Source organism: Diadema setosum, chromosome 4, assembly GCF_964275005.1.
Source record: "Diadema setosum chromosome 4, eeDiaSeto1, whole genome shotgun sequence".
NCBI lineage: Eukaryota > Metazoa > Echinodermata > Echinoidea > Diadematoida > Diadematidae > Diadema > Diadema setosum.
In genome coordinates this window covers 27,997,969-28,023,837 of record NC_092688.1, presented here as the reverse complement: position 1 = coordinate 28,023,837, position 25,869 = coordinate 27,997,969, and the positions used below count along the sequence as shown (strand labels likewise).

At 38.9% G+C, this 25,869-nt stretch overlaps 1 protein-coding gene across 1 annotated transcript; it reads left to right on the top strand.

The window, feature by feature from the left end:
* Positions 1–217: 217 nt before the first annotated feature.
* Positions 218–25,869, top strand: LOC140227084 (ADP-ribose pyrophosphatase, mitochondrial-like). The gene is made up of 7 exons (XM_072307514.1): positions 218–336; positions 12,884–13,144; positions 13,697–13,795; positions 14,381–14,467; positions 17,128–17,239; positions 19,670–19,813; positions 24,663–25,869. Exons 1-7 carry the CDS (start codon positions 329–331, stop codon positions 24,891–24,893), a joined length of 942 nt encoding a protein of 313 aa, XP_072163615.1. The 5' UTR covers positions 218–328; the 3' UTR covers positions 24,894–25,869.

Here is a 25,869-nt window from a genome sequence, read left to right as displayed (position 1 = left end):
CGGCGGTCATTGCATACTCCAAACGTGACAGCATTTGATTTGCTCTGTTGTCATTGCACAAAGTAAAAAAGTTTTATAAAAAACTTTCATCTCCTTGTCTTCACAGCAGTTGTTCAGGACTACCGAGAACTCCTTGATAGTCAGAAGACTACGTCAGCTGTCCTTCCTGTGCAAGTCAAACTGTAGTATAATGTGAAGTCTTTACTTCTCTGAAGCTATTTTGGTGCAAAAGCTGATGAATGTGACTGATCTTTTTCTCTTCCACTAAGTTCAAGAACAGGAGATTTTGATAAGCTTGCAGTATTCTCTCTTAAAGGAAAACATCACCATGGGATGGTAAGTTTCATGTTTCTTTGAAAATATGCAAACCCGTGTTGAATGTGTGTTTCAAAACTATGTGAAAAAAAAAATGAAAATAGTGTGACAGCTAAATCTCAAAAAAAGAAAGAAAGAAAGAAAAAAGAGACACCTTATTTAGAGCACTTGACCTCACAGTTATGATATGGTTCTCATAAAATACATTTGAACCCAGACTGAAAATCAGAACATGCAAAAGTTTGAAAGACTACCAGAAAGCATAAATGTATGTAGGAATGAGTATGTATGTTAATGAGAGGGTTAGAGCATGCCAATGATACACGGTTGTAGGTGCCATACCACAGGGACATTCACAGTGGAGTAAACATTTGATTTGCAGGTTCAGTTTATGGATGTGACTTGTATGACCTGTTGCATATTTACTGTTTATCAAGTTGTTGCACATAGCATGTATACAGTCATGAAGAAAGCTTTACACAAGTGCATAATTGTGACTGAATGAGTGATGAATGCAGCGGTGGCGATCACTGAACGTTGCCCATGAATTACTGGCATGGCTACAAAGCAGAAAAACACGCTGAATTATCGGCTCGGTTACGGCTCCTTTTGGGTCTGTGGCCGCTATAGACAGGTTCAAATTTACAGCGGGAAACAAAACTTGTGGCCGCTTTACTCAGGGTCTTTAACAGGGCTTTTCTCTCGGGGTGGGGGGGGGGGGATTTTTCAGTGGCCACATACAGCAGGTGGCCACTAAGGCAGGTTTGACTGTATTTTCAAAAAGCATTATGAAGGGAGAGGTGAAGTGTCCAAAGAAATTATGAGAAAACATCGACACCTGGTAGCCACAGCTCGTCATTGCTGGCACATGCTAGAACTTCTGTGACGTAAGATGCGGATTCCCTAGATCTGCTTGAGTCTCAGTATGTGATGCTATCCATATTAATGTATAGTGTTGCCATACAAAGTATACAGGGTTGTAACACTGTTCCTCAAATCACATTAGATTGTTTTTGGTTTTGTTTAAGTTTGGATGGTTATGAAAATAATCTTTATTAACAGTATGTCCAATATGTTTGAAATATATATGGCAAGGTCTATTTTGCATGGATAGTATTTCACTGTAACACTGCTACAAATTATTTAATAGTAGATTGCAATTCTATAACTATAGACTTGTTCTGTAATGTATTTAGATTTTATCACACTTTGTTCACAAAAATTGCCCTTTTGCCAGAGGCTTGTCCTACCTAACAACAGTTAAGCCAATTCCTTCGTAATGGAACTTAATAAGTTGGGAGGGGGTGCAGGTGAATGAAATGCTTCGTTACTAGGCTGTTGGAAAAGAAAAATCCATAAATTGTAATAAACTACCTAAACTGTCTATCAGCAATACAGGATGTATTTCATATTCAGGAAATTTAGACACACTATACCCTTGCATTAGCCAGCATCGTTGCATGCCACACTCGGTGCACCATAATCATACTGTATACTACCAAGCTACAACAGCTACCGTGTACTACAGAAACTGATCATTTCTATCTAGAGTTCTGTAACACCAAGCACAACCAAAGAAATATTGATCAGCTACATTGAGAACAAGTATCTTAGGAAGCTTGTGCTAGATAAATCGAACAGTATTGACTAATACGGCATACAAAAACACCATATCCACATGGTTTTGAGCTGATTTTTATGTCTGACAAGACTGCTTTTATACTGAACAGGATTTGGGTAAATACAGTACCTTCCAGGTCACAAGTGCACATGCAGAGTTAAGTGCAGGTGGAAGATACAGTGGTGAAACAGTGAAAACAAAGATAATATGGCTGATGCAGGATGACAAGCAGTCATTCAAGTTGATGAAGCTTGTGACCACTAGACGTAGTTGAGGCTATTTCTTACATCTGTGGCCGGCAGGTGACAAAAGTATGTGCAAGAAGACTGCAAGATATGTCTTTAGAATGTAATACAAGCAGTAAATCATGAAGCAATCAGACTATTCCTTCATTTGTGTTTAGGCAGGGGAAATTATTCTATTAGACAATGATTGGCGTGGTAATGTGCCATGCATCTATATATTACATCTGAATATGATTCAGAACTTACCTTTTGTGTTCGAGTATAGGCAAGTCTCTGCTATTTACAATTTTGTAGTCCTCCCTCTGGAAAGATGTCATCTTTCAGTGCCTTTTTAGCCAATTATGTGAAACTGTTGTCTTACATTGTGAAGACATACTCTAGGCCTTTTGGGGGAACCATGTGCTATGGCAGAGGCATACCAGTCACCACACAACGTAGCAACATTTCCAGTTTGATTTTTGTCGAGCCCACTGGAGGTAAGGGGAGACTAAGGGATCGCCTGCGGCGTCTGTCCGTCCGTCATCCGTCCGTTGTCCGTCCGTCGTCTGTCCGTAACGCTACAAAAACTTCAATAACTCTTTACTCTGGGCTTCAATTGCAATCAAACTTCAAAGGAAGAGGCGTCATACAAAGTTTCATATTTTACCATATATGAAGGTCACCTCAAGGTCAAAGCTCACAGGCAGGGGTCAATGACCTTTAGGGCCCAATGTGAAGTTTTTATGGCGCGTTTCTATTATGGGTCATAACTTTTGATCCATAACTCCATTTGTGACCAAACTTGAATGGTAGATGTCCCTTGGGGAGTGGATGGTCACCACAAGGTCAATGGTCACAAGCATGGGTCAACAAACTTTTAGAGCCCAATGTGAAGTTTTTATGGCGCGTTTCTATTATGGGTCATAACTTTTGATCCATAGGTCCGTTTGTGACTAAACTTGGATGGTAGATGTCCCTTGGGGAGTGGATGATCACCACAAGGACAAAGGTCACAAGCAGGGGTCAACGAACTTTTAGAGCTCAAGGTTAGGTTTTTATGGCGCATTTCTATTATGGGTCGTAACTTTTGATCCGTTTCTTCATTTGTGACTAAACTTGGATGGTAGATGTCCATTGGGGAGTGGATGGTCACCACAAGGGCGAGACACATTTTGGCACTTGCCTTGTTGGGTTAAACCATTGGGCAAAACCATTGGAATACGGAACTTTATCCATATCGCGATGCTGGCACCCAGTACTGCATCTGCATGCATGATGATATAGCTACATGTGTAGTCTATGTATACTCATCTGCTGCTTGTGGCATTTATCTGTATCGCTGAAATCTGCTTGAAATCCCCTGTGCCGCTGTAAGTATGTAACTCGTAGAATATGGTCTATTGAAATAATCCTTGTATGAGTAATGATACATTTCAAGTATGGATCAGAAGTAATGAGGTCCACGATTAGTAGTTTACTTAAATCTATAGATTTCAAACCTTGATTTGGAATTCTGACATTGAACTTGTAGCACTTCACAAGGTTATGTACTGCTAGCAGTGTGACTCGTATTTGATGGACCTGTTAGATGTAGTACTGCCACACACACACACACACACACACACACACACACACACACAAATCAACAATTTACATGGTCTTCTATAATGGTACACCTGTCTTCATTAAATGTTTAATGCACTTGTCAATGTAATGACGCACACCACTACCCCCGGACATGGGTGCGTCATGGTCATTTTTTGACTGACCACACGGGGTTTTTGACGGACACCACAGTCACTTTTTTGACGGACAAAACGCTGCAAGTGACGAACACCACAGTCACTTTTTTGACGGACAACACGTTGAGAGTGACGCACACCTCGGTCACTTTTTTGACGGACATCCTCGGTACATTTGACGCACCCCTGTAAATACTGAAACGATTTTTGCATACGTTTTATTCAAGCAATTTCATTTTCTTTTGGTTCGTAAACATAATTTGTAAAAGTTTCGGCAAGTTTCCCTTACCATGGCCCTGTAAGCACCGTACCGTCATTCACCGTACATCACGCTGCTGCTACAATATTCCGTACAGTAGTATGTATTCTGTGCATGCAATCCATACATGACAATCACATGTGTGCAGATGCGCTGTGTGTGCGCGGCCATTGCTAGTCCGGTGGATGCATACTGCTGCAGCGCAGGTACACACCACGCCACGGCATTCCTGTGAGTAACTACATACAGCCCAGTCGCTGTACGTAGAGATTCGCACAGCTAACAGCGTCGCGTGTCTGCTGGTCGGGCTATCCCACGAGAAGAAAATGGCATGCGGCAGGCAGTTTCTTCTGCTGCCGCTTCTTTTACTGTCAAAAATTCGCCTTTGTCACCACAGAACATCATTTAGACGCACATTGTATTGGAATGTAAACGAACTTTCTTTGATAGCAATGTGTGTTGGTGTTGCATCGCAATATGCAATAGGCAATAAGTATTCGACAGTAAAGGTTGAACTAAGTTGTTACATCGCTGAACAGTCCCTGGTTTGAGATTGAGTTTGCATGATTACATGGGTTTGTTGGAGGGAAAATGTAAGGAGAAAGGGTGGCTTTTAAATTATTTGCTTGCCAGATTCTGGCAAGCATTTTTCCCTCTTATTCCAAAACGCTTCCCGACTTTGATTTTCACTTGCCGCGGGAAAGCACTCACTGTAATTTCACTCGCGGTACGTGTATCCGGTACTGCGTGCAGTTTTCCATAGCCAAGTGACGTACCATGACGCACCCCTCAGTTCAAAATAATGCATGTTATTTTCCATAGCCAAGTGACGTACCATGACGCACCCCTCGGTCAAAATTTTGACCGACAATGATGGGATTTTGACGCACCCCTCGGTCAAAAATTTGACGGACAAAGCTGGTAAAATGACAAACACCTGTGTCACAAATTTGACGGACCAAACGAGGAAATGACGCACCCATGTCCGGGGGTAGTGGGGTGAGTTATTACATTGACAAGCGCATAAGCATATCATCAGATGAATGTCAGAGACAGGACAAATGGGCAAAATAGGCCTCAGCATTTCCCCCCCCCCCCCCCCACCATTTTCACCTTTGTCAGCAATGGGAAAGTGCTATAAGAGAATGATAGAGTAGGTTGTGTGAACACTCCAGTGTACTGTCTGTCCTGAAGAAAAGGCTCCTAACATTATCATTTCAGTAGACCCAATAATTTAGAAGCAATAAGCAGCATTACAATACCCAAAGAGACAAAAATTATGCTCAGACTTTATAAACCAGATAAATTCTAGAAACACCAATTATCTCTTTGTTTTCTCTTTATACAGAAATCATAGCTATGTCAGATATATTGTATTTCATTGGCATGTATCTTTCATGCAAAAAAAAAAAAGAAAAAACACAGAAGATAAACCATACAAGCCTCTTCAAGCCACTTCAATGCCACTTCAAGGTTTCATTAGCTGACAAGCAAAAGAAAAAAAAAAGGCCTTACAGCATAATTTTCTGTGCCACATCGGCTGACAAGCAAGCAAAAAAACAAAAATGCTTAAAGGGCAAGTCCACCTTCATATACATAATGATTGAGTGATTGCAGCAATGTTATTATCAGTAGTAGTAGTAGTAGTTGCTGTAGTAGCACTTGTAGTATAAAGGTATATCAGTATATTAATATTAGTAGAACACATCAGTGAAAGTTTGAGGAAAACCGACAATCCGTTCAAAAGTTATGAATCTTTTAAATTTCTGCAAGGCCCACTGCTGAATGAGAAGATGACTGCAGTGTAGATGTCACATGCGTAGAACAATATAAAGAAAATATAAAGAGAATTCCACAAAATTCCTTTTTTTTTTTTCAAAGTAGTACACGTTCCCTCAACTAGCTACTGACATGTCAGTGACATATGGTAAGGGTAATATTATTCCCCCTGCTTTCTGAAAGAGGCAAGTCAGGTGCTCTATTTTTATGCGAGAAAAGTGAAAATATATTGAGTTTTCTTAATACTTTCCTTATATCGTTCTACGCGTGTGACATCACAAGCTGTAGTAGTCTTCTCATCCAGCGATGGCGACACTGAAACTTCATAACTTTTGAATGGATTGTCCAATTTTCCTCAAACTTTCACTTATGTGTTCTACGGATATTGCTGCATTCTCTAAATCTTTTTTCTTTTTTTTTTGTTGTTGTCCTTTAATCACATTTTCTGGTGCCACTTCCAGGGTAAAAGAAAAGTGTGCGTATGTTTTTTTTTTTTTTTGTGTGTGTTTTTTTTTGTTTTTTTTTTTGGGGGGGGGGTGGGTGTGCCAGCCCAGATGCATCATCAAAATAGACCTTCATTGATTTGATCCACAAAAAAACCCTTTTAGAGTTCACACTACCATCAAGTCTCTATACCTCTGACTCTATCCATGCAGATAAAGAGGCAGTACTGATGCATACAACACTGATTGTGACAAACACATTTATGGCATATATTCATTCCTCCTTCTTCCGCTGTCTGTCACACACACACACTGCATACATACAGTATGTCCCAAAAATAATTACAACGGGGGCCTCTGCAATGATATCTTTAAAAATAGTGAATCAATTTAAATACAAATTCAGGGTATGAAGCTATAACTCATTGCCCACATCTTACAGAAAACCCCACTCGATTTGCTTCAGTGGTCAAAGAGAAATACGGAATTTTGTAGAGGATGTCGCGAATCTCTTCTGTCCAAGTTCTGTCTATTATTAACACACAAGATCATCAAAATGCTAAACTCCGAAGAATCCGATTCATGACATGCTTTACAACAATCCACATTTCTCTGTGACCGCTTAGTCAAATCGAATGGGGATTTCTGCAAAATAGAGCTAAAATGTGACATTTTAAGACCCTGAAGTAGCATTTAGAAATTTGATCATATTGGGCGTTATCAATGAGAAAATCTGATTGTAATTTTTTGGGGGACATACTGCAGTAAGTCGCCCCAAAAATTACAATCAGATTTTCGAATTGATAGCACCCAATATGATCAACCTGTCTAAGTGCTACTTCAGGGTCTTAAAATATAACATCTTAGCTCTATTTTGCAGAAAACCCCAATCAATTTGGTTAAGCGTTCACAGAGAAATGTGGATTGTTCTAAAGCATGTCATGAGTCTCATTCTTCCAATTTTAGCAATTCAATGCTCTTGTGTGTGAATAATAGACAGAATTTGGACAGAAGAGATTCCCGACATCCTCTACAAAATTCATCATTTGTCTTTGACAACTGAAGCAAATCGAATGGGATTTTCTGTAAGATGTGGGCAGTGAGTTATAGTTTCATACCCTGAATTTGTATATAGATTGATTCACTATTTTTAAAGATGTCATTGCGGAGGGCCCCGTTGTAATTTTTTTGGGGACATACTGTACTGGTACATACAAACAGGGAGAGTATGGGCTGCATGTGGGGAAGGTGAATTTCCATATTGCACCATGGAGCTACTGTTGTAGCTCTCCATGATGTACCAAACTCACAACACTCGATATACTGTAACATGATATATTTGCGGCATGAATTTTTAGCGAATTGGAGCCGACAGCCTTTTTTGCGGCATGAAATTTTCGCGAACTGCCACTGGCATTCAATGCATGTAGTGTAGACAAGAACTTTCGCGTGCATTTTAATTTCGCGAATCTTGGCGCTCGCGAAATTCGCGAAATTAAAATGCACGCAAAAATTCCTCGTTTTACAGTAACCTCTTGCACTACATCCAGTAGACTGTGCAGACTGCATAATCTATCTGGAATTAGTTAGAAAATAACCCTTCTGGTAAGGAAACGAAATCCCTGTGATTATTTTTTAGGATTAATTTATTAATTAAAGACATTAATGCCGGACAATGGAAGTATTTCAGCCAGAATTTGTTCCAATGAACAAATTTCTGAGCACTGTATCATGTTTAATCATTTTATGTTTTGAGCTGTGCCACAGAGACATGTACACATGTGTAACACATATTGTACAATTCTAGACATTAATGCCTGACAGTGGAAGTATTTCAGCCAGAATTTGTTCGGATGAAGCGGTTTATTTTTCTGATTAAGCTGTGGAAATAACATGTGAAAAACTTGCTACATCAGCTTAGTGGTCATGTTTTGTTGTACATAAGCAGGGTTCCTTCTAAAGGGATTTCTGAGCACTGTTTAATCATGTTTAATCATGTTTAATCATTTTATGTTTTGAGCTGTGCCATGGAGACTTGTAACACATACAATATACAACAACGGCTTCACAGACTATGATGTTTTTCTCATGTTTTATGATAGGCCAAGGTTTATCTATCTGACACACTAGCCGGAACCTTGAGTTACTTCCGGTGTTTCCTGCGAAAAATCTGGTATTTATGTAGTAGTGTGGATTATACTCAAACAAAACAGCTAGATTCACAACACCATTGTTACAAGCTTTTTATATGACTCTAACTACAGTATGTAAACTATTATCAATGCCAAGAAATGTAATTTTCCTTTGTCATGAAGAGACATACTGGCAAGCACAAAGTTTCTTCACAATGAAAAAAAAAAAAATAGCTCTGCAAGTGCCTTTTCTCACAATTGTGAGTCAAGAGGAGATTTTAACATTACATTTGATATGCTTCATGCTCAGTTGCAGTATCTTTTCAGTCAAGATTGTCTGCACCTCTCCATCTGTTTTCAAATGTCTGTTTGCTCTTTTTTTTTTTCATATTTCATTACACTGACACTCGCAGGGAAGAAATATGAGTCTGAAAACAAAGACTACCACAAAGCTATTGTCTCCTTGTTCTTTGAAACTAAAGGTTGGCCATTGTCTGCTTTCACGCGCACGTGTTAGCAGAATATGGGGAGTTTGTGAATGTTTTCTTCTTTTTTTTTCTACTGATACACTAGAATGTCTTGAGTTATTAGCAAAATCAATCACTTTAAAAATCACAAATAATTTTGCAACAATACAAGTGTGTGACAGAAGGCCCATTCGAACAGCCACCAAAAGTCATGATTATTTTTGTCACACTTCAAATCGGGACACAAAAGCCACTTTTTTTAATGTGTTTTCTCAATTGTGATCCACCAACAACTAAAAGTGTGACTTTTTTGAAAAAAGTTACTTTCTTTCTTGTAATTATTACTTGTTTGCAAAAGTGAGCCCAAACGCTGTGCAAAATTGTACCATATACCATAATGCAAGGTGTGCAGGAGTCACATCAAAGTCAGTTCAAACTCTGAGGCTTGACTTACATGCACAATCATGCCTCACTTGAACTGGTGTGATTTGAGTCACTTTGTTTTTTGTCTGTGTACCTATGAAGCACAGCCCAAAAAAGTGTGATTTGAACTGTGATTTTACTCACACTTTTTTCAATGTGTGTGTGTGTGAGTGGTTCCATTGGCAACAATTTTAGATTGCTGTTGGATGACGTACATGTACATGAGATGGGAAAATGTTGTCAGTTGACTCATAGACCCCTGTTGCACATACAAGAGAGCCAACCTGAGGCCAGCCTCAGATTGTCCTCAGGTTGTCCTCAGGTCCGCTTTCTCGCACGTGTAAACAGTCACACAAAACTTGGGCCAGCCTCAGGCCAACTCCACTTCAGGCCACTTCTGGAGGTGAGCTGTGGCCGGCGCGACTGTGTATAAACTTTACCCAGCCCGAGGCATTACCTTCTGCAGGGGCAAGTGCATGGTAGAGTATCAAAACCAAAATACATGTATATACCATGCAAAATATTTGTTTACTAATACAGTAATAGGGTGCTCCTCCTGCAGGGCAGAGAAAGATTACGTTAGGCCGGCCCATGTGTAAACAGGGTCCATGAGGAGCATCATCACTTGAGCAGGCCCCGAAGCTCATGGAAACGCGGTGCACAAAGCTGCCTCAGGCCAGCCACAAAAAGCAGGCCTCAGGCCACCTTTCATGTGTATTATAAAACAGGGGTTATAGAGTCATTTGGTTCTTGCAGTTTACATGGTATTCGCTGTTATTGTACAGACGTAGAGATCCACCCATACATAAAGAAAATTAGAGAGAGAGATAGAGAATAGATAGGATGTATATAAGGCATGTGATTAAAAAAAAAAGTGGTAACCCTAATGTTCTGTCCTCTCAAGTCAGTGATCTGCCTGGCTTGTCCTAGTCTGTTGGTAAGCTCTCACTTGTGAGGCATATTGGTGTAGCAGTGGTAAAGTAGTGTTTGACCAGGGAGGTGGTAGGTGAAAAAAACTTTCAAGCGCAGTGGAAAAACAGGAAGCTAAAAATGCATTTCATCCCTTGAGGAAATGGCTCTTTAGAAACCGTTTGTACCTGTAGGCCTGTTCACATTGCATCCAACAATAACAGGTTTTTTTGGTTTGTTTGTTTTTTGCAACACTATGCAAAAATCAGTAAGTCTTGCATGTGTACACATGCAAATATGATGTCATCTTATGCATCACAATTTGATGTAAGTCATCTTTTTTTTTTTAACCCTCTCAGTAATATGCCTCACGCATTTTGTGTAAACAGCACATTTTTTTTTCTTTTACTCCATCCTGTGATGAAGGTGACCAAGGTCAGCTATTCTTTGGGCATCAGTACTTCAAAGATTTAAAATGCTTCACTTACAGCCAAGTGACAATTTTCCCTATGTGTGAATGGTGGCAAAGAAGATCAAATTTTGAGTGATGATCCAAAAAGTATTAAAGGTCCAGTTTACCTTTGGGAGCAGTGATTTCAAAAATGTTCAAGATATCACATTAGATGCATAGTGTAGGTCTGTTGTATCATAAAACATCCTACCATATGAAATATTTGCAATAAAACCTAAAATATAGGGAGATATCAGGGTTTTTCTCAGTAAACCGTAACTGTATACGGTTTAGTCTGGAAATATTTTTATTATAACTATTGTTCACATTTTGTGTATTAACAACACTTAACATCGATTATACGGATTCAAATTTTGACAGTGGTTGTTTCTATCCCTAACTCACATATTAGAACTATTTCAAAGCACTAATGCTTTCATCTGCAAATGGTAAATTATGCCTTTAACTCTTGTGTGTGAATGGGCCGAATGACTTTCCCAGTGACTATACATAATAAGAAGATAGTATTAGATATGACTTATGTGAGTGGTGTCTCATCCTTTGATTGGAGAAATGTTTTTTTTTTCTTGTGTGTAATTCACCCAGCTAATTTAAGGTCAACTGGAGAAAGTAAAAACAGTTGGTGCAGAGTGAGAGCACTGTGAATGCAGTCATCTGTGCATCATGACTGGTGTCTCTTGACTAACGGTATAGCACTTCCTGAAAGGATATTAGCTTTATAGCTCAGTCTTAGTTGGCAAGCCTAGAGCATGGAGGTAGCTCCATGCCTAGAGCAGCTTGTGTGCGCATATGTGCGTGTATGTGTGTGTGTGTGTGTGTGTGGTGATCTCGATGAAAGATAACCTTGATGTGGGTATGGGCTAGAGAATGTGGATCGCTCAGTATGTCATGTACTATATCTAGAGTGTGGAGGCTGCTGTACACAGCTGCTTTCATGTCTTTCTGAACCTGTGACACTAACAGAGGACTACTCAAATGATGCAGGGTGCTGTTAGGTTGCTAAATGTGCTGTTACTGCGCGACATTCATTCTCAATAGCTCTCAACGCAGTCTAGAGTAGCAGCTAACTGTCTGTGCTGTAAAATTATATACTGTACATGCTGTCCTGTATCGCTGATACACAAGTGCTGTTAGTGACATTATTTACTTGGAATTGAAGACACAGTGACAGCAATGAAGAGGACGAAGGAATCACCTGACATAGAACCATCTGAGTCGCCATCATCTGAGAGTGAGAAAGAGTATGTACCAGTACTGATGGTACTGATAGATCTCTCCTGTGTATCTGCTGACTTTCTGTTCAAGATCTTCCTTGCTCTAAGACAAGAATAGCAGATTCAGATTTAAATCTTAAAGATGCATCAGGTGTCTAATGGGAGGGCGGAGTGGATGGATAGACCTCTGTTGCATACAGTATTGCAGTGCCACCTGTGTTCTTTTTTTTTACATAATGTTTGGGCCTTTTAACAGAAGGAAACATTTGCTAATTATGAATGTTAAGTTGGTTGTGTGTGGATATATGTTTGTGGCATATATTTGTGTCAGTCAACAAATGATTGCACATATATAAATACATTTACAGTCTGCTCATAGAATGTTATCAAACATTCCATACAGGTTGTACCAGTACATATGTCATGCCAATAGTCTGTAGAATGCATTTATTATTCAGTTTGTAGCACTTGTTCAGTGACTCTCTGTGAATAGCTTTTGTTTGAGTTTTGGATTATCATAGGTTGAGTTTAACTTCGTCTGATATGGATTTGCGTTGTCACTGCCTGCGATGGAACTGCCATACTCATAGCACCCACCACAGAGCAGAACTAACTGCAACATGACATTGTTGGTGTTAGCAATCTCAATGCAACATATTGTTACATGTTACTGTTAACTTGTTTCGCCCAGCATCTTACAGACATGTAAGTTATTATGTCATTTTGGTAACATTGTAAGTGTACTCTTGCTGATGGCTTGTACTTTCCTCCTTTTCTTTGTGGATTTGTGAAAACATCCAAGACTTGTGTGAGCAAAACATAAGATTTTGAAAGTATTTCTTTAAACCAATGTTGATGTCTTCTTGTATTTTCTTCTCTACAGCCTCTTCTCCTCCTCCTTTCTCCAGTGTGGAGAATTATTTCCCCCGCTGCGCAAAGTCAGCAGGATGAATTCCCCCATAGGGCAGGCCTTGCAGCTGCACATAAAGGCCCGTGAGCCCAACTATCCAAACTCCACAGCCAAGAGGTTACCAGTACCTGACGACAAGGTCCAGTGGACAGTCAACTGGCCAGAATACAGTCCAGTTCGCTACACAAATGACCATGTCAAAGCTGGTCCTGTGTGGGCAGATCCAGATATCAGGTGAGTCATGTCAATTTCTGAATCAAAGGTGAAAGTTAATGTTAAGAATAAAAGGGGAAAATGGTCTGATGTCTAATTCACCAGAAATGTGTACTTTCGGAAATAAGGTGGGGGTGGCTGCTACATATAGAAATATTGCCTACTGTAGCTTTAGCCAGATTGAACCTCTGGTTCTATTTTATAAATATAGTTGATGACTGTGGCAGTGATATATTTTTGTGATGTTTGATATATGCAACACATTATTCATAATTGATATAGTGACTTTATGGATTCTGCAGAGCTGTTTACATCAATATCATAACTACCACATTACACAGAATTCCAATTAGTTTGACCAAAACTAAAACTTGAAATAAACAGGAGTTTGATGATGATAAACACCTGAGAGAATACTGCACTTGGTTGTATGCAAAGTCCTGCACTTCATTTTGTCCCTTTTTACCACCACTAGCTCTCTCAGTCTTTTGTCTTATTATGTAAGATGATATGAAGCGAGAAAATCAGATGTCTCATTCTGTTGCTTTGTTCATTTGTATTTTGTGTTATAAGGCAAAAATCAGCACCAATTCTGAAATTCAACTGTACAGATGGCAAAGTGAATCGACGTAGCTACGTAGGAAACTATGACTGTGTGGATGGTATACCAAGGTAAGAAAGCTTTTTAATGTTAAACTCTTTCCCAACTGTTCAGCTTTCTATTCATAAATCACACATTGTATTTGGCTTCAGTTTGAAATGTTTGTTAGAATATGTGAATTTTACACAGACAGGGCAAATTATTCTGCAGAAATTTGTATGCAATGTACTTGTTAGTAGACTGAAGCAGTGCCCCAAAGGTAAAACTATCAGCCATGATGGGTCTCTTTTTTTAGCCCTGAATGTCCAAGATTGTCCATCCCTCTGCATTTGTTCTGCTATGTGCTAACTTTAGAGGGGACCTAAATATAAAGCAGTGCAAGATAATGTGATAGTAGTAGGTGTAGGAACAAACATGTCAAAGATCAAATATGTATCGACTTTATGAGACAATCTTTGGTTGAGTGCTGTGTCAATTGGTTTCTTGTGTATGATGACTTGTGACACATTTCACTCGAAGTGGGACATACCTCCAAATACAGGAAAGTTTGTAGTGTGGCATGCAGTTGTCTTCTTCTTTTATGGTATAATGAGAAATGTAATTATGATGTGTTATGAATAGGTGTTACTTCTTGTTGTGGTCTCTTGAAAATCTAGGAATCCCTGTGGAAGGACAGGAATGGAGGACAGGGGGCTGCTTGGCAAGTGGGGCCCAAATCATGCAGCTGATCCAATTGTCACCAGGTAAAACTCAGTCCTTCCTGTGGATTCTCTTTCTTCCTGTGCATAGCATTGTGTAGAGCAGGTCATTTATGGAGCTACACTACAGACACTCACTCTTTGTAAATGGGAGATTGTATGATTAAAGCTCATATTAAAGTAATTCATTCATTTTGTGTGCAGTGTACCTAATGCACAATGTTGCCTTTCTCTATAATAAGATGAATTTTACTGCTCTGTTGCATTGGCTTTGTCAGCTGTGAGAAGCTCCCTAGAAATAATAATAATAATGATAATAATAAAAAAAAAAAAAATGGGGAGGGGGAACTTCCTTATGAATTGTGCTCAGAATTTTCTGTCTACTTCATAGACCCAACTTTTGTTCTGAGGTGGTGAGAATGTGTACACAATGTATTTCATGTAATGCATGGATCATACAGTGTGTGAATCAAACAGTGAAGATCCTTTTTGCATGATAGAAAATTTACTCTATCAAGTGTACTCTATGAGGTTTGGATACCTGTGATATAATTAGAGTTGTGTGTACTCGCATGGTCTATAGTGAATGTCCACTTCCGGTATTTGTTTGTCACTGCTATTTTCTGTAAGAAATGAAATTTTCACTTGATTTATTTTTTCTTGCTCAGTCAAGTAAGATAAAGTGTTTATGTTTGTAATCTTGCCTACAGATGACACATTACTTGTTAGAATATAAATACACATGAAAAAAAAAAAAGTAAAATTGAAATATAAATTGCATCTTTTTCTTTTCATGGTTGTATGCATAAATGCATGAAAATGTTCACACTGAGAAATACTACACATTTACCGATACCTAGGTATCTTATGGCTCAGTCTACTCATCAGCGCTGCTGTCAGTGTCCTGATTCCTTCAAAATATTAGTGTGTAACAAGTGTAGTGTGCACTGATAGTAGTACAGGCTGCTTTGTTGTGTCTTGATTTCAACTTTTAAGCTGGATTGACTGATTTGCCAGCTTCCCTGCAAGAGGCCACTTCATTTTTATATCGAGAGATTAAAAGTAATTGCCCTGTGGGTGTAGCATAAGCTGTCTTAGTCTTTACTGATTCCACACTAATCTGGTAGATCGGGGCCAGGGACAAATATGGGGCCAGTTTCTACAATTTGATCTTCATGTATGGTCGAATGTTCTACATACTTGGTAGGTGTTTTTACCAAGGGGTGTGAAAATGAACAACATGCTCCCCTCCCCCAAATTTGCTATGTTATTTAGAGGAAATACTTCTGGAAGGTAAACTTGCGTTACTCAGGTGAGCGCGGGACTCCTGGGTCTCTTGTTTGGGTTCAGGCAGCCAATGTAGAGTGTGTGACTGCTGATTGTGTTTTAGCCTTGAGAAACTGTCATAGCACTATAGGATTATCATAGGGTGCGTTCGAGCGCTCTCCTAAAGTGAACTGTACCGTACCGTACCGCGCCAGGGGAGCGTTCGAACGCTCCTAAAGTGTACCGTACCGTACTGTACCGAGCCAAAAGTGGATCACTTCCCGATGTGCTCCAAAAGCGTACCAAAGCGTACCAAAAGTTCGTTGTAAAGCATGCGCGTATCATGCGCATACGTCACAACGCAAAAACATAATTCTCTTTGTTCGGGACAGCTGTAAGTAGGTCAAGCGCAAGGTGAATGACCTTCTTGCTACAAACAAGCGTGACCTTTTCTAAAAATAACTCGAGAGGTACGCTTTCTCAACAGAGCATTCGAACGCTCCCAAACTGGCACAGTACGGTACGGTACGCTTTAGTTCAGTTCGCTTTGGTTCGCTTTAGAGCGTTCGAACGCACCCAAAATGTTGGTCTCTGTGCAGGGCTTGTATCTCACACAGTTGTGCTCACACTCGGTTATTGTATGATATTTCCTGTTATTAAAGCTCTTTGATATTTCCTGCTAGCTTTACTAAGTGGTGATTTGCAAATTATGGCAGATTAAGAAAAGATATACAACTGTAGGGTTGCCCGTCATCAGTGTATTGTGACTACATTTATAAACCAATTGATTTTGAACTGTGAAATCATAGTGATTTTCATACAAGACACCCCTCTTTTTTTTTTTTCTTTTTTTTTTTGTCTGTATATAGTGATTGTGCTCAGCCATGTGTAAGAAAAATATCATGGTTTTATCAGCCATTCAAGCTTCAGTATTTAAATTAAAAATATACCTACAAGTTAAAGGTGTTGGAATAAATCAGTGAAATGTAATCAAAAGACAACTTCAATTTTCATAAAAATCAAACAAAAGGTAACTGAAGTTATGAGAGAAAGATAGCAGCATTGTATGTCTTTTAGCAACCACACTGTATGTTGCATTCATTTATTTTGTATACACACATGCATACACAAACCAATATGATTTTCATTTCTCTCGATTTTGCATTGTGAAATTGAATTAATCTGTGCATCTCGTGTGTGGCAATCTGTTGTGTGTTTGTGAAGTAATGTAATCATGTCCCAGTAAGATACCTCTTCCATCTTAGTGTCCTCCACACTCTTGTCGCTTGAATCAATTCACAATCATTTCCCCTTGGGGAGTCAGCTAGAATCTAAGACAAGTTTTTCAGTCACCTGTGTCTAACATACTGTCTGTAGAAGAATATCTGCCACATTTATTAATGTGAATTGTTTATTTTTCATATTGATTATAAAATCAGGTGGAAAAGAGATTCCTCAGGCAAGAAAGTTCTCCACCCAACCTCAGGGAAACCGATTTTGCAGTTCATCTCAATTCAGCGGAAAGACTCTGGAGAGTGGGCTATACCAGGGGTATGATACAAGATCATTATTAGCCATGCCAAGCATTAAGTAATACTACAGGCATTTGAATTGGCTGGAGGGCATTTGTTCAAAATTTGATGGGAAATGATATTCTTTGTTTTATGTGTCACATTTTAGCTCACAAAGCTTTCATTTTATGAAGTCAGCATGAAATGCATAAAGTGGAAGTGGGGACACACAATCAGCTTTTGTGATTTTCTTGGCATAATTATAATGGTACTGATGATGGCCAAAATAAAAACAATGGTAATAGTCATCATCATAATCATTAAAATATTTGATAATATTAACATGGTATCTACTCCCAATCAGTAAAGATTAAGATTTGACACTGCACCGTTTGTATGAAATTTAAAAACATGACAAAAGATAATCCCACCCCTGAACCCTTATCTTTATCCCTTTCCCCTCAAAATAGTGAGGGGGGGGGGGGGGGGAGGAGGAGGAGGGAGGGGGGAAGCCAAAAATACACAGTGATAATGAATTATCTGAGCTTTGTGCATAAATTCAAGATTCTTTTGTTAACTTTCAAATGTTTGCAAAATATTGCACCGGTTTATCTTCAACAGTTGATAACTGAACATTGTACCTACCCTCCGGAACTTGCGGTCAAACAACAAATCACTTTTAATACCTCCTCCTGTCAACACACAATCTTATGGTTCACGAGCTTTTCAGTCAGCATCGCTTCAACTCTGGAACAGTTTACCTGAATGCTTGAAACAAACAGACTCGGTAGACAAATTTAAATCCATGTTAAAAACTTATTTGTTTATTGAGTAGTTCTATGACTATGACTGATGTCTTACCGTCTCTGAAACTGTACCTTCTTCTTTCTTTCTTTCTTCCTTTCTTCTTCTTCCTTTTCTATTTTTTTTCCCGTAGCTCTTAGAGACATTTCATGTGATAATGCGCTATATAAATGTTGTGAATTATTATTATTATTAAATATACTGTGTAATTGTTGTTTATCACTAATTTGTGACTATATTACATTCAGTGATATAATTACCCTCCATAAACAATACTAAAACACAATATTTTCGTGGCATGAAATTTGGGCGAATTGGAGCCGATGGCCTTTTTCGTGGCATGAAATTTTCGCGAGTTGCCTCTAACATTCAATGCGTATAGTGGAGACAAGAACATTCATGTGCATTTTAATTTCGCGAATCTTGGCTCTCGCAATATTCGTGAAATTAAAATGCTCGGGAGCATTCCTCATTTTACAGTAGTGTTTTCTGTGTATGATTATGATGATTTATTAGAGTTCATGGTATTAGTGACAATTAGAAGGTTACAGTTGTATCTGTGATAATGTTGCAAATTATGATAAATGTTGATGCCTATGACAAGATTTTAAATATAATCCTTGCATTATGAAATCAGTTTGTAGGCGTGTATTCATTTACTATATATTTGCATCTGAACTCACATGCAACCAAATGTTTCTGTGAGGTTTATTGAAAATTTCTGTTATTAAAGGGCGCTCACAGCTAAATGCATATTTATGTACTCAAGTACATTGTACATTTTTATTTTTGAATCTTTATGCAATCAACACCTGTTTCAAAGGTCTGATTGCAAGAATTAAGAACAGCCATTAAGAGTCACATACTTTTCATATTTGTCCAATTTGCCACTTTAAAGGACAAGTTCACCTTCATAGACATGTGGGTTGAGTGAATGCAGCAATATTATTAGAGCACATCACTGAGAGTTTGAGGAAAATCGGACAATCCATTCAAAAGTTATGAATTTTTGAGGTTTCTGCTCAGTCACGGCTGGATGAGAAGACTACTATAGCTTGTGATGTCACATGAGTACAACGATATAAAGAAAGTATAAAGAAAATTCAACATATTTTCACTTTTCTCGCATAACAAAAGAACACTCGACTTCTCTCTTTCAGAAGGCAATTGGAATAATATTTCCCTTAACATACGTCAGTAATGAGTCGAAGAAATGTGCACTTTATTAAAAAAAACAAAGTTTTGTGAAATTCTCTTTTTATTTTCCTTATACCGTTGTACGCATGTGACATCATACACTGTAGTAGTCTCCTCATTCAGCAGTGATTGCGCAGATGCTTTAAAAATTCATAACTTCTGAACGGATTGTTGGATTTTCCTCGAACTTTCACTGATGTGTTCTACTAATATTGTTGCATTCACTCAATCCATATGTATGTGAGGTGGACTTGTCCTTTAAGGATGTACAGTTATGTATAAAATCTCAATGTCAGTAACTGATGAATGGATGTAAAGTGACTGCACAGTATACATGTAGGTGGATCATGCCACTCTTCAGAGTTACTGAGAATGAAAAGTTGATAGAAAGTAAATATAGTCAGAGGACCATGATAGAATGAATCACACTTGGAGGCAGACATGGATATCTTGCTGTTTGTCTCTGCAGGGTATGGTGGACGCAGGTGAAAAAGTCTCCCAAACCTTGAAGCGAGAGTTCGGTGAGGAGGCAATGAATTCTCTGTCACTACCAGCCAAGGAGTGCCAGGCTGTGCAGAAGGCTGTTGCTAATCTATTCAAGCATGGTGTTGAGGTAAGAGCATGCGTGAGAGAGTAGTAACATCCTTTTCGAAAGTGATGCCCTGTGATGTCATACATACCTTGTTTAATCTGTGTAGAGGAAAATGATGATAGTGATGCAGGCAAGTTGTTTGTTGGAAATGAGAAATGACGAATTATCGAGGTTGGTCATGACAGAGAAGGAAAATATGGACCTGCTTTATTCTCTCTTTTTGCTTCCTTCTTTGAAATCCAAGCTGATAAAAACCAGGCTAACTTTATCAGTTTGTTAAATACTGTATATGCCGAATATTTCGCGAGGTTTTTATTTTCGCGAATTTCGTGAGTCAGGTGCTATTCGTGAATTTAAAGACACATGAAAATAATGACTCTGATTCCGATATGAATGTGATGCACACATTTACATTTCTCGGTTCAGTACATTACTCCACAATCACGAATTTAATCACTTGCAAAATCGTCCAATTTCGCAAAAATTCAGACTCGCTAATTATATGGCATATACAGTAGTCAGCTTTCACTGTACCTGTTAAGTGTGTGTGTGTGTGTGTTTGTGTTTGTGTGTATGTTTGTTTGTTGTGTGTGTGTGTGTGTGTGTGTGCGTGTGTTCTCTTAAATTGCTTCATGTGGGAACATTGTTGAGATTAGTTCCGGGTAACTGGGGAGACATTTCACACCAGGAAATGCCATGCCTGTTCGTTCAGAGTAGTTAAAACATGAAAAAGTGCCTTCATATTAAAGACCTTATAAATGGGTATACATTGGATGTATACGCACCCGCCTGTTGTTGTGTATGCACCCGCCTGTTGCTGTGCATGCACCAATACTCTTCATGAGGCCATGATTTTTTACTAACTAAACTTAGTGAAAATATTAGATTTGATGGTGTTCCATTTCATGGAGTCAATTTATTCCCCCCCCCCCCCCCCGAAAATTTTTTTTTTTTAAAGAAACAAATAAATAAGCCAAGTTACCTTCAGCAAACTATTATATCAGAGATCAATTTCCTCTCAGAGAGGAAGGATGTACGATATCCTTGTAACTTTGTGATGTACAAGGTGATCGTTATATACAAAGTGACGTACAAGTCATGGGAAGAAATACTGCATATGCCATATATACGCAAAGTTGTTCTAAATTCGCAAGGCAGGTGCTATTGGTGAATTTAACAACATGCAAAAACATTAACTCCGATCTTTACATGAATGAGATGTGAATGTACGTGTCTCTCCATTCATTGCTGTACTCCCAAAGGCAAATTCAACTGCGTGGGAAATTTTTTGGAGGTCCAGATTCGCAAGAAATTAGACTTACTATTAGATATATGGGGTATACTCTTTCAGATATGTGAAATTGATAGTGCTTCCTGTACATAGCAAACGAGGAGTATTATACATCAAAGGATTATACAGTTACATTTAGTCTCTTTTACCATGCTAGTTGAATGCCATGATAGCTTTTCCTCCAAATCTGATATCAGCCACTACAGTAGGCCCTATTAGATGTTTTCATAAGACAATGCACTCACTGCTCATTTCTAACTATAACACAATAACTGGAAAGGAGATAGATAAAACTTGTAAGCAATATATATGTGAAGTGCTGACAATACAGCAGACATTGAATGAGAACACAGCATTGTAACAAAGTTTGAAATCATGAGATTTCTCTCTTCCATATCATTTTCTGTTGGTGTTGATTAAATTATCTCATTCCTAGAATTATTTAAGAAATGTTTGTTGCATAGTGGAAGGTCTCTTGGTAAGGATATTACCTGAACTTCATTTTCATAGCATGTTGTCTAGTGGGATACTATGTGCTCACAAAGATTAAGATATGGTTAGCATTATCAGTAAAGATAAGTAATGAGTAATGTCTGTTACGACAATAGACAGCTCACATTACTCGCAGTATGTTCCCTGCTAAAGTGGTATACACTCCAACAGTATGATATGAAGTATATCAGGGTTCCTGTGGTCATGGAAAACCTGGAAAAGTCCAGGTTTTCCATGAAAATATTTTTGAATGCGTGGAAAAGTCATCGAAATTTTTTAAATTATATTTTGCCTTTCAGTGATCTTCCTTTTTTGCAATGTTATTTTATAACTAAGGAAAACATTTCATCAAATAAAATCAGACCAACTCGCCAGCCACTGACAGTGTTGGTGTAGTATACACACTGACGCCTTATGTTAACACTATTTATCTAGTAGTAATTTCTATTTATTTAGCATTAACCACTTAGGTTTTCATGAAGTTATTTTCCAAAAAATAGGGTCCCAGATTTCTAAAATTTTTACATGGAAAAGTCATAGAAAAGTCATGGAATTCATTTTGTAAAAGGTGCAGGAAACCTGGTATGTACAATGACTCTTGTATACATCAGTGCAACATATTTATCACACATGCACACACACACTCACACATGATATACATATACAAACAATATGCCAAGGCTGCACACTATCCCATTTTTTCTACTGGTCCATTCCTGAAAAAGTTACTGGTCCGACAGTGTGTTTTACTGGTCAAGGACCGTTGGACCAGTGCCAGTGTGCAGCATTGAATATGCACTCATGTTATTCAGCCTACCCTACCACTACCAGGCATATCCCAGAATGAAAAATCTGGCTGAAACATATTTGTATGCCAGGATGCATATCACTATACAGTTGCCAGTAGCATTGCACAATGGACAGTGAAGCAGTGGATACATGTGTGTATGTTATGAGAACTGGGATGTGGTTTATTGTATAGAGAGAATATGTTTGTTTGTTTTTTCCATACATTGACATATATATATATATAGGGTGGCACACATAAGTATGCATACCATTCATAACTTCCATATTTTTTAACAAAACTTCATAAGCTATATTTGTTTTAACTACAAAGCTCAGAGAATACAGAATTGTATGCATACCTAAAATTTCTCAATTATGAGCTGCTTCCCCCATGATTTTTAGCTCACCTGAGCCAAAGGCTCAAGTGAGCTATTGCGATCGCCCTTCGTCCGGTGTCCGTAGTGCGTAAACTTTTTACATTTTCATCTTCTTCTTGAAAACCCCAAGGCTGATTTCCATCAAACTTGGCAGGTAGCATCCCTAGGGGGTTAGGAACTCAATTTGTTAAAATGGGCACCATGCCCCACCCAGGGGGCCCCCAGGGGGGCCCAAACCCCCCAAAATTAAGGAATCTGTAAAAATCTTCTTCTCTAGAACCAGAAGTGATAGAGCTAAGTTAATACTATGAGTTAGTACATTGATGACTGTAGTTTCAAGTTTGTTCATGGCAGAATCAGGGGTGCCCCCCTTGGGACCCAGGGGAGGGGGGTGGGGAGCGGTCCTAATGGGGCCTAAATTGTACATTTTCATCTTCTTCTTGAGAACCCCATGACCCATTTTCACCAAACTTGGCAGGTAGCATCCCTAGGGGGTTAGGATCTTAATTTGTTAAAATGGGCACCATGCCCCACCCAGGAGGCCCCCAGGGGGCCCCAAACCCCCCAAAATGAAGAAATCTTTAAAAATCTTCTCTAGAATCAGAAGTTATAGAACTAAGACAATACTATGAGTGAGTACATTAATGACTGTAGTTTCAAGTTTGTTCATAGCAGATCCAGGGGTGCCCCTCTTGGGGGCGGGGGGGGTCCAAATGGGGGCCTGAATTGTACATTTTCATCTTCTTCCTGAAAACCTCATGATGGATTTTCGTCAAACTTGGCAGGTAGCATCCCTAGGGGGTCAAGATCTCAATTTATCAAAATGGGCACCATGCCCCACCGAGGGGGCCCCAGGGGCCCCCAATCTCCCCAAATTAAGGAATCTTTAAAAATTTCGGCCCTTTTTTTATTGTACATTTTCATCTTCTACTTGAGAATGCCTGGTCAAATTTTAGTAGAGCTATGAATAATTTAGATTAGTGACTGAGTGAAAGGTGAACTTGCGATACTCAGGTAAGCGCCAGACCCGCGGGTCTCTTGTTTATAATATTGTTCGAACAAAAGCAGTGATATATCATTTTGCTTGAACAGTTAATTTGCTCTTCTTGGCTTTCTGCTTATTCCTGTCTAAGAGATGAGGCTATTCCTTCTTAGGTGGCTGTAACAAATCTTTTACCTCAGTTTAATATCTGTGCAACTTCTCTGATGCTTTTACCTGCTTGTCGTAGTTCAATTACCCTCTTTCTTCTGAAAATGCGTCTGACAAGATGCATTTTCACTTTGTTTCTTGCCGTTTTGACAATCCAGCAGGTCAACACTGAAAATTCCAATCCTTCAAGAACAGCAATATTATAGTCCGAATGAAGTAGAGCTGTAAATCAATGAAAAGTTCTTGAAAATTCAGCAAATTTTCATACGTTGGAAGTAATACTCTGTAATTTCAGACTGGTTGGACCTGTAGCTACCAAGAGAGAGCAGCATTGCACAATGATGAGTAGTGCTGTATATAAAGAGAGTCTGGCCAACTCTTGTTTTCAACTCATAAGTTTTGGAGCCTGTGATTGGTCAAACAGGTCTACCCTTTATTTGGCTTGGTCATATTGTTACATCTGAGCGTACATGATAACCCTCTAATGCTAATATGAGCGGTAATGACATGGCGTCCAATTTAGCAGTTGGCCAGACTCTCTTTATATACGTCACTGATGAGGAGGGTATGAATACTTGTGCGCATCACCCTACATGGTCAACTGTGCACTTCTTGTGTGCCATATGTATATCAATTATGCCTACAATGAAATCCATGTATAGTATGAATTACTTGGTTACAATTATCCATGGGTAAATAGGTCTGTTATTATCATCGTGATAAATACTATTGCTTTGATTGTCTACTATTTCTGTTTGTTCTGTTTGGTAGGTGTACAGGGGTTATGTGGATGATCCCCGCAACACAGACAATGCCTGGATGGAGACTATGGCTGTCAACTTCCACGATGACCAGGGTACGAGTGTTGGCAAGTTCTGTCTGCATGCTGGTGATGATGCTGCCAATGTCCAGTGGCACGATGTTGGGTCCGACATCAAGCTTTACGCGAGCCATTCTTCTTTCATAGAGAAGGTTGCATCACGTCTTGGAGCCCACTGGTAGATAACTCAACTGTTGTAGGCCAGCATGAGGAATGATAACTTCCTCATCTGTCCGGTCTTCAGCCTCATGAACAAGATTAAATGAAATCTCCATACCATGTTTGCTACTTACAAACTAACTAGGCAACAAGCTATCCATCTATCCAGGCAGCTTGTTGGTCACTACAAAGTCTCTAGGAAAAAGAGGCAAAGGGCTGCTGTGTATTTGTCAGACAAGTTTTCCAGTATTAATACCCTTGTGAGTATGTACAGTATGCTTGTCCTGTGGTGAATGACTTAGTGTAGACAGCAGCATGATCCCTATGATGAGGGACTAAACAGGGAGCACAAGACAATAAAGCACTGAACCAAACAACACAATGATTGTGAACTCTCGTTTTTGTGGGACATCACACAATTGTGATCTCGTAATACAACACACCATTTTAGGAAGAGGATATGCCCCTTACTCTATCTGTAGTACTTAACAAGTTTCTGACATTAGCATTGTAATCCTACCAGAAGTTACATGCTTTTGTGTCATATCCCTTCCTCTTTTCTTTTACAAGATGTCTTTGGTGAAAAGGAACTATGTCTGTTGCTAATGGAGGATCCTTGCTTGAATATTCATTTTTTAATGTTTGTTTACAAACAGGTATGTACAATACACCAGATTTGGTACAGTAATGGATTGAAACATCATCATGGAAGATAGCATACCAGCAAAGTTGTAAAAGAAAACCCAAAAGTTTCTTGATGACTTGTTCAGGTGTGATTAAGTAAAATAGCTGCATGGACATTGGTAAAGTTATTGCAAGATGAAGAAACTTTATTTTCTCGCACTTTTTTCCTCCGTCTATGCGTTGTTTGTTTCAATAGATTTGTCCAAAAGCATTTGAGAAAACAAAGGTTTCCTCAGAAATTTAGGATAGCTAGTATCATGTCCTGGGCCTGTCTTAAATCTTTGAAGGCTTCTGTGGCAGTAGAACGTTGGTTGG